Raw genomic sequence first — 10,215 nt, 5'->3', positions numbered from 1 at the left:
TTAAACAGATAATTACTATCCAGTATGAGGTACTGACTGTTGTCAAGTCAGAACTGGTTAGCATCCTGTCTGGTTGATATGTTTTGCTGTTGTTTGTTCATCAGTGTATTTCTCTAACAATCAAGACTGAGCATCAGATGAGTGCCAGTTTCAATTAGCTGGAAATAGTATACCTATATTAGCCTTGAACACCAGGAGCTTTGTACAGTAACAAGCAGTCCCTAGCAGCCCTGTAGGATTGCCATGATTGATTGGTGTAAAATTTTGGTGTTTTTATTAACATTCAGGTATTACAGGCAGTGATCAGATCAGAGTGGATTGAAGCATGGTGCAGTTTGTGAGATTTCATTGTGACTTTAGAAGATAGGTGTAAGTTGAAGTACAATCAGAATACAGAGGCATTGTGTTTCACTTTGTATATTTATGTCTACTTTGATGAGTTTACCCAGTGTATGCCCTGAAAACAGATTGGGAAGGAGAAAAACAAAGAGCACAAGATTAATATTGACTATTAGCATTTCGTTATAATCATCATGTACAATGTACCTCTCGCATGATACCAGACCGCGTGAAATAATCAATATTTTGAAGAAATTTCAATGTACCTAACAAAAATTTAGTTTGATTTTCAAAGACTGCATGATAGTAATTGTGATTTGCATGTTTGACATTTTACTGACCTACTTCAAGAATAGCCCTTCAATGTTATTCACATTATTGTAACATATTTTGTTTTCTTTTAAGAATTACCTTAAGGACACTTTAGAATGAATTAATAATCTACAAAATACCCATAGATTGATTTATCAGCAAGTTTTAATCCATCATGGATTAAGTGCCAATACATCAACCTACAGGTATTTTGTAACCCCACATCTCACATAGCAGCTTCAATTCATATGATTGTTGCCTGGTTGAGAATGTTTTGCTTACTGGCTCTGGGTTTTGGCAGTGTGATCTTGACCTTAACTTCAAACATGCTTTGATTCATATATGTTTGCTTGGGTAATATCATGAAACCTGTGATTGACTATAGATTTAATCTGAATTTCTTTTGGAAATACATGTACAATGTACAATGTATTTTCAAGCAAATGCATGTATGATGTAGTAAAGGCTCCTGGTCAAATTGAGATTTAGTTACAGATGTACTACATCTGCCATAAAATTCTGTCTCCATGTGATGCTTTATTAACAGCAGCTGGAGCATGTACTTTACAAGCAAGTACACTGAAATAATTAGTTGAACCCTGTTATTTATGAGGTACAATAATATGTACCTGATATACATGTAACTACAACATGTAGGTATTTTTGCAGGTCCCATTCCTTTAATATTCTTTTATATTTATTCCTTATAAACAAGACACCTGATACAAAGTGCGTGTATAACAAGGTGACCCCAAGCAGCTTCGTATAAGGTCCTTTTTGCATAATGACTGAAATAGAAGCATGTTTCGTCAAGAGGGTCAAAGGACTCAAAAACTGTATAGACAGATGTGGAGACTGAGCACATTTTATGTACTTGTATTTGCTGTGAATGCTGCTAATCTAGTAAATGTTTCTGTATTCGGTGCATAAATACACTACCATTCATGAAAGAAACGATATTCATAGAACATGTTATTTGTGCCTCGTAATCTGCTGGTTTCTTCCACAGAAACTGAAACCTTCCATCTTTTTTTTACATTTTTTTTTTCAGTACATAATCCGTAATGTTTGTACATATCTGCAGTCCTTTATACCCAAATGACACACATCAATGTAGCTACATGTAGAAAAGCATGGTCCACACACACACACACATTTTAAACCCAAAATATCCATTTTGCAGACATTCTCTTCTCCCATCAAAGTAAAATGTTCAAGACACCTGTCAAACCTCCACAGTGAATCACTTTGCCAAAACTCTAACAGAAAGAACAAAGGTGAAAATTTGATAGATGTACAGAACTATTTCAAAATCTGAAGATGAATAATGAAAAAAAAAGAAACATATAAAATGTGTGTGTGTGTGTGTGTGTGTGTGTGTGTGTGTGTGTGTGTGTGTGTATTTCAGTGCAGGCACTGATGACCATTCTTTTGTACTAACACATATACACCGTCTTCACTGATCATGAGGCGTTTGCATAACACACAAAATACATTCACACATACACTACATGTATGTGTGAATTATACACATACATTTTCATACGGTTTATTTTGTTTGTGTGGGGGTTTTTTTTGTCCAAATTCTTATAATTTCTTTGGGACACCATAATTTAAAAAAAAAAAATCTTAGAATAGTTAAACTACAAAAAACAAATAAAATATAGACAATGCAAATGTACATATTTAACTGGACAACCTTTGTGAAAAATGTCTTCTTTTTTATTATCTTACATGCATCATGACATTTACATAAAAAGTACAAATGTGTTGAAAATGATCTCAAAGTAATGAGAACAAGATGGAATAAGTGTATCTCTTAACCAGCATTCTTGTGTTTCCTACAAGTACACTGTACATGTAATATTCAAAGTCTTGAGAAAAAGCCATTCACATTAAACACATTTCAGAGGTCAAAGGACCACCATCCTTAATTTGATTGGCACAATTACTGTTGGATTGCTGCATTTTACAGTGAGTCAGATTTGTTGCTTGTGTTATAGTTATCTGGTTACACATTTGTAGGTAATTTTAAAAAAAAAGCCAGAAAATATGATACATCCCTGTTAAAAATAAAGGATGAAAACAAGGGCAAATGAGTTCTACACTTCTTTTCACCATATTAACTGTAAATGCAAACCAATGTTAACCCGTTGAGGATGAGTCCCGAGTAATGTAATACTCGGGCAGGTGTCTATGGGAAATGCGTGTTGTAGCAAAATCAGTCCGTCCTCAACGGGTTAAGAAAAATTACATACATTTTCAGAATCCATAAAGGAAGGTGTAATGAAGATAGGGAAAAATAAAGGATGAAAACAAGGGCAAATGAGTTCTACACTTCTTTTCACCATATTAACTGTAAATGCAAACCAATGTTAAGAAAAATTACATACATTTTCAGAATCCATAAAGGAAGGTGTAATGAAGATAGGGGAAAAAAAAGCAAGTACAAAGCAAAAGCCCTTGGACTAAAGAGAGAATTTGTTGACAAGGGTTATTATTCACGCTGGGGACGGTCAGTATGTGATGCATACAATACACAAGACTTGGAATGATACAAAATTTAGTTGAAAAAATAACACATGAGCAGTAAGAAACAACATTTTCTTTCATGGTGGCAATTCTTTCAGACCTGTGATTTCACTCTTGAAATTAAAACTGTACACTCTTACTTGACTAAGAAGTACTAAAAAATAACTAAAGAAAAAGATTCATCACAGCCTAAAGTGACAGTGCACATACATTGAATGGCACATGTAATTTTTTCTTCATGCCTCGTGTAATGGGTACCAGTACACACAGTGGAGCAATTCAATACTGTTCTTTACTGATCATGAGTTATCCAATCCTATGTACAATTAAATACATGGCACACCTCTCCACCACTAAACTTGGGAAAGCTTATCTCTTACAGTTTGTAAATTATGCTAACGTGCATTCTGAACCAAGGGCTAATAATCCTCATATTTCTGCAGAACACTGAAAACAGCCAAGTCATGATTGCATGTGGACCAAAACAAAAGAATAATGCATGAACACTGATTTACTAGGCACTGCAGGGTAAAACCAGCAAACATCCCCTACACATATTACAAAAGACAAACTTTTCATTGTGTAACAAAATCACAACTACTCTGATTACATTACAACCTAATGTAGTTACAAGTAAACAAGTTTTCTAGGCAAGTTTGATATATCCAAACAAGTGCCTTTCTGTATATGTGAACATATTTGGGGAAAAAAATATTGTAATGGGATGGAGGTTAAGCAGGAATTCATCTTAAAAATGGGAACATACTTTTTAATCACTTTCCCATAGCTTCAACTTCAAGCACATCAACAACAAAATGTAAATTTATGAAATTCTGGTCTGAATATCTGAAATAAAGTTTACTTTCTTGGAATCTGTTTAGAAAATAATAGGGGATAATTAAGCAAAAGCCGTTTTAACGCAGGAAATTGCATTGTAAATACTTTATTCACAGACAGTGGTAACAGTGCTAAATGGGATTTTCAGAGTATGAGGATACTGCAGTTACTGCCTTGAATCAACTACAGGATTTTCCCTTTTAATTGACCAATGTTCAACAAAAATTCAAGTTTAGAAAAAGAAAAGAAAGAATAAAGAAAACAGAATATACTTTTCTTTCCATTCCTTCAAGCATCACTTCTCTACAATACACTGGAAAAGCCAAGTGTAATCCCACTGAATGCAAGGTGTCACAATATGCCTGAGTGAGCCAAAAAGTTCTGTTGTATCTACATGAAATCACACAGGACAGATAAACTTGTGCCGTTCCCAGTATGTGGGGAATTATGAGATGCAGTCACCACTTGGCGGCAGCTGAGAGGACCCATCCTGAACTTGGGGATGTAAGCCCATGAAGTAAACCACAAAGACTTCAAGCTGTACCAGATCATCTTCTCCTCTGGAAGACATTGCCCCTTCCTCGTCCTTCTCCTCGGCCACCACCACGCCCCCGTCCGCCCCTGCCTCCTGCTGCCACTGTAAACACAACGGGGAACACAATGGTGAGCAATGACGAATCAGAGGAAAGAGAACTGGGCACTGTGTGAATTAATATCATTCCTGAAACTCACAGCAACATTTACAAACTTATTGTAGAACTCGACACTCGTAAACTAGTTCATATTACTCTAAAAAAAAATATACATATACAATAGAATCTAATATAATAGAGATACATCATTAATTGAAGAATGAGAATGAGGGAATGAACTTGAAAAATAAAGACGGCCTCGCCTCGTAAAGCAAGCCAACCATAAATTCAACCCCAATGCCGTCCAAAATACAACTGCAGGCTACTACAGTACATGTACAAACCTTTATTTTTGTGCATGTTTGAATTTTGGCAAAGGAGGTGGTTGAACCTTGGTGCGGGTTTTTTACTTCAATGTCTGAGCAGCTCTCGGTCTCATTATAATTCACACGCACTTATAGTACATGTAAAGTTTACGTACACTCTACGGTTACAGTCGTACGCCATCAAAAGCACCCTTGCTTTGAATACCCAGCACTGCAATCACAAACTTCAACCAACAACCAATTTTGCATATCATGACATTGCAAATATATTCTATTTGTATCCTGTCGTCGTCACTGACCACACTGATCTGATCATTCAACCCAAATTTCTTATTGTGTTTGCTTGATACAGTGGGTTTAGAATTAATAGCAAGTTACAACTGCCGCTAAATTGGGGGACTTCGGATTGACATTGCTCGACTGCAGGTGGTAGGCCCTACATCGTGACTTCTGGTGCTAGCGGTCGCTCAGCGCAGCTGCAGCAGCAGCCTAGCCAGCGCAGTCGTGCTGCTGCCCGCCCCACCTGCCCCAGCAGGGACCCGGGGCGCCAGCTGCCTGTGTACGCTAGGTGCGTGATTTGCGAGTTACTGTCCCGAACGAACGAAGGCGAAGTCTCAGTACAATGCGATGCATGATCAATCGTAAATCAAAGGCAGTGCAAAATCAATTGTAACTTTGCTTTTGATTTTAAATTCATCTTATCAAATGAAGAAAATGAGAATAAAGTTTAAAATGAAAAAGTAAATTTGTCTAACTTAGTTAGATGGTGAGAGAAATGAAATTAAGGAGATACATAGGTTCATCTCTTTGCGGTGGTACAAGTGTACATCGCGTGTTGATGTGGCCAAACACAGCGTGTTCCCCGCTATGCAATAAAGCTTCTCTGTGTGAGTGGTGGATACCAGTTTGTATGGTAGCCCTATGCCCCTACTACATATCGACCACCTTCTTTTAAACCGACCGCGTATAATTCGCGCACTGAACACTTAGTACTCACTTCTCTGCGCGCAAAGCACATAAAAATGGATTGGCTTTGAATGTAGATGAGGATGGTGTGGGAAAACGCGATAATTCACTGTTCATTAATGATTTTAATCAAGGACAAAATTTCGAATGAATATTTTCACCGAATCGTAATGACAGCACATTGTCAATGTAACGTCTATGGAAGTTTCTCAAAGGCTTCTAAAAAGCTTCGTACAACACGGTGTTCAATACAACTCGGTTTGCGTGCATTGTCAATGCAAAAACAGCAGTTGATCCTAATAATGCGATTTACCGCACGGAGCTGAAACGAGGCCACGCAAGTTCGTCGGCGATATTTTTGCACTGAAACTTCGAATCGAAAAGGGAACGGCATTTGATAGAGCTGGATTTTCTCAATCACGTAGGTCAAGTTTTTTACGTGAATTTCAGTGTTAAATATTCTTATCAAGCAATTTAACATTAAGCGGTCGATGAGTAGTAGGTCCAACCCTACATTACACACGAGTGTGACTGTATCCAGCGACTCGGGCCATGGCTACAGTTTGTACATCCACACTGGTGTGGCTGGATGGTAAAGACACACGCGTGTGGTTCAGTTCGGGAAACCCACTCACAAGGGGGGCCCCTCCTTATAAGTAACCCGTCCCCCTTATAAGTAACCCCGTCCCCCTTATAAGTAACCCCCGGGGCACCCCTTGTAAGGAGTCTCCACGCTTTTTTGCAATGCAACGCGAAAATGAAAGGACTGCGGCAATTCGCTTGATTATGTCCATAAAGCTTCACAAGTTTCCTAGTTACTCACGAAATTTGAGCAAAATCGGTTTGGGGCATCATATCTAAAATCATGGATTTAAATGCGATGTCAAACGACCCATGCGAATGCTGTAATGCGAGCGATTACTGGCGCGAGTGTCGCCAGGCGCGGCGGCGCGGCAATGCTTGAGTGCAGACGTGGCGAACGCCACGTCTGCACTCTGCACGTCTGCACGTGGCGAACGCCACGTCTGCACTCAAGCATTGCCACGCCGCCGCGCCTGGCGACACTCGCGCCAGTAATCGCTCGCATTACAGCATTCGCATGGGTCGTTTGACATCGCATTTAAATCCATGATTTTAGATATGATGCCTCAAACCGATTTTGCTCAAATTTCGTGAGTAACTAGGAAACTTGTGAAGCTTTATGGACATAATCAAGCGAATTGCCGCAGTCCTTTCATTTTCGCGTTGCATTGCAAAAAAGCGTGGAGACTCCTTATAAGGGGTGCCCCGGGGGTTACTTATAAGGGGGACGGGGTTACTTATAAGGGGGACGGGTTACTTATAAGGAGGGGCCCCCCTTGTGAGTGGGTTTCCCGAACTGGGTTGTTCTATACACTGCCATTTTTCTTTTGTTAGGTCACAGGGAACCCCAAAAGCAAGCCAAAAAGATTGAAAAAGATTGAGTAATGATGTATAAGCAATACATAAGGTCGATTTATGATATATCCTTCAGGGAGAACGAAAATGCAGTCGTACCAACACCAAAATAGATTCTGCTTGCTAGTGACCGAGTTCAACTTCCCTGAAAACAGTCATAGGTTTTACACACTAACACTTCAACAAACTCTTACCCTGTGCTCGCAGTATAGCAGATTTTCCACGGCCTGCAGAGCCTTTTGACCCAGCTTTTTTGAACATAGGAGCATTCTTCAGCATATCTGGAAGAATAAAGAATCTTATTTTGCTTCCTCTGATATAAACATGCTCCAATTGGGCAACACGACCGTCTCTGTATGTCACCGTTATGTGCATCATTTGGCAGTTCATATTGTCCTCAGCCTCTATCAGCTTTCCACGGTACACCTCTCCGGTGTTTGTCTCACAAGTGATAATATGGCCTTCTGCTTCATGCAAAACCTTGATAGGAACCCCGATAGACATACTGAATATCTATTCTGAAGTATTAACAAGAAAAATGCGTTTGATTACGTAGATATTTAGAGATTTGGACGAAAGCTCGTACTTCTGTATAGCTAGCGAAGAATCCTTTGCGATAAACAAACGAACCCGCGACAGTGTTGCCAATTTGGATGTGAGATTTTTGCGGGGTCTAAGAAGAATTACCTAAGTAGACTGAAATAAAAACCAAAAAAAAAAAAAAAATCCCGAAAAGGAATAAAAAGCTATTATACTCATGCATAAGTGCGGTCAGAATATTTGTACTCCTATATCTGACTCTTTGTGATCTTTCTTATAAAGTTAAATTGGCAATACACCTGCTGTAGTAGTCTACGTTTCAGTTCCAGCTACAATCATACGATATGGTGGGCCTGGGCCGGTGGTGTCAAGCAAAGAAGATGTAGCGCCGCGCAGGCGCCGCTGTTTGGATGTGCGGCCTATCATCTTTTGTGTCAAGATATCTAGATAGATGAACACACTACACTGGACAAAAAGCAAATCAAAATTGAGTATTTAAAAAAAACGTACAATTGTGAATGTCAGTGGCGGATCGCGGGGGCTGAGGGGCGCCCGGCCCTTTAATTTTTCTCAAAACAAAAGAAAAGAAAAGAAAATGAAAGGAGTGCATACCTTTAATTTTCGATTGTGGTGGTACAAGAAAATTGCTCTGAAGCCTTTTTTTTTTCTTTTTGCTTAAAACTCAGAAGTGGCATAAGGAATTGCATGTTAGATCTCACTGTGTTTAAAAGTTATGAATTATTAATGTTGTGGTTTAATAAATCCGGTGATAAGAAATTTGTTTATCACAGTGGATAGGACAATGATATGAAGAGAGTTCCATTCCAAAGTAGAGATAATTGTACAAAATTCAATTTCATTTAGGCCTAAGTGTAATAAGACATTCTTTCGACTTTATTGTTACTTATGATTACTGAACAATCCATCCTGCTTTCTGAGAGAGGAGAGTCACATTATACAATACATATGCTTTAAGAGAGAATAAGAATTAAGATATGGCCGAATTATATGTTTTCAATATGTTGTCAGGCTTGCATCAATGAATTGCTGAGTTTCAGTAGAGTTTTGCCAATTTATAGAGTACTTTTGGCTTCAATCATTTCATTACTATCGCAATTTTATTTGAAACACTTATAATTATCATAATACAGGGCCTAGTACAACGTAGTAGGCCTACTTATCTATTCCATTCTTACGATTGTTATTATCATTTATATGAATAGTAAGTAGTAAATAAAGTTGCATACCAACTACTCAGTATACCAGTATCGTATAACCCCCCCCCCCCCCCTATTTGTGATTTGGGAAAACAAAAGTCTAAGAACTAAGCAGAGACTCCAACCCTAAGCACCTTCTGATCGGGAGATTCTCCCGCCTGAAACCCCTAGCAAATGGCGGGAGACTCCAATTTGATATGTGCGAAGTTCCTTGCTCTAGGGTTCTAGATGCTCTCTTGTGCTATCTAAGGCTAATTTTTTCAACATACAATGATATTAAGTAAGAAATCATTTCAAGCGGGAGACACAGAGCCAGGGCGGGAGAAATTAAATCTCAAGCGGGAGAACGGGAGATTTTGCAAAAATGGGATTTCGGCGGGAGATCTCCCGTCGAAAACGGGAGAGTTGGAGTCTCTGACTAAGTACTAGGTGTTTCAAAAAACATTTCCCACTTTTGATTCTTAATAATTCAAAAACTATTTATCAGATAACACTGTCATTGATATGAGTGATAGCTGAATAGTGTACAGTTTGGTTGGAGGTGGTTTAAATATGAAAGCATGAATCAGTTTCATGAAATTCATGATTAATTTCACAGTTTAGGTTCCAGATTTTGCTCTATTTTCAACCCTCTGTACAAAATTTCACTTTGCACAGGGGTCAATGGGTGTTTATGGGAGTGTGTGGTTAACACCCTGACAATGGTCCTGAACAATGGCCAGGCTTTGAATGCTTCATTATTTATTCATGAGAAATTCCACTATCACAACTAGTCTTTATTCAGCCTCTAGCAGTATCTGTGTAAAGTCAAACGCCTGCCAATACTGTCGTTGAGTCGCGACAGTGCTCTCCTTACTTCTGAAAAACGAAATTACAATGAATACCTTCTGTTCTATCGTAAACATGGTGACACGAAGCAAAGAAATCAATTGGACTATACACTTGTGTATATGGAGCCTTAAATAAATCTACTGTGAAACAAATCGCCCCAATGATAAATGCTGCTGAACTCTTTACCAAAAATAATATCTTTTTATCAAAAAAAGCGAAAAATTTGTCAACTATCTAATTAGTAGA

At 38.4% G+C, this 10,215-nt stretch overlaps 1 protein-coding gene across 1 annotated transcript; it reads right to left on the bottom strand.

The window, feature by feature from the left end:
- Positions 1 to 4,060: 4,060 nt before the first annotated feature.
- On the bottom strand, positions 4,061 to 7,997 carry LOC139729692 (small nuclear ribonucleoprotein Sm D3-like). Its single transcript, XM_071640621.1, has 2 exons — positions 7,576 to 7,997; positions 4,061 to 4,657 (listed from the first exon to the last, which is right to left on the bottom strand). The coding sequence occupies exons 1-2, from the start codon at positions 7,883 to 7,885 to the stop codon at positions 4,569 to 4,571; spliced, it is 399 nt and encodes a 132-aa protein (XP_071496722.1). The 5' UTR covers positions 7,886 to 7,997; the 3' UTR covers positions 4,061 to 4,568.
- Between the last annotated feature and the right edge of the window lie 2,218 nt (positions 7,998 to 10,215).

The sequence above is a fragment of the Diadema antillarum genome, unplaced genomic scaffold, assembly GCF_040938485.1.
Source record: "Diadema antillarum isolate AM-2024a unplaced genomic scaffold, OU_Dant_1.0 seq00000250_RagTag, whole genome shotgun sequence".
In the NCBI taxonomy this organism is placed as follows: Eukaryota; Metazoa; Echinodermata; class Echinoidea; order Diadematoida; family Diadematidae; genus Diadema; species Diadema antillarum.
This window is presented reverse-complemented; position numbering and strand designations above follow the sequence as displayed.

What these genes read in the sequence shown, in the direction of transcription:
- LOC139729692 (XM_071640621.1), bottom strand. Translation starts at nt 7,885, where the DNA reads ATGTCTATCGGGGTTCCTATCAAGGTTTTGCATGAAGCAGAAGGCCAT. An exon ending in TGCTATACTGCGAGCACAGG is followed by an intron (nt 4,658 to 7,575) that starts GTAAGAGTTTGT and finishes TTGTGTTTACAG; the next exon opens with TGGCAGCAGGAGGCAGGGGC.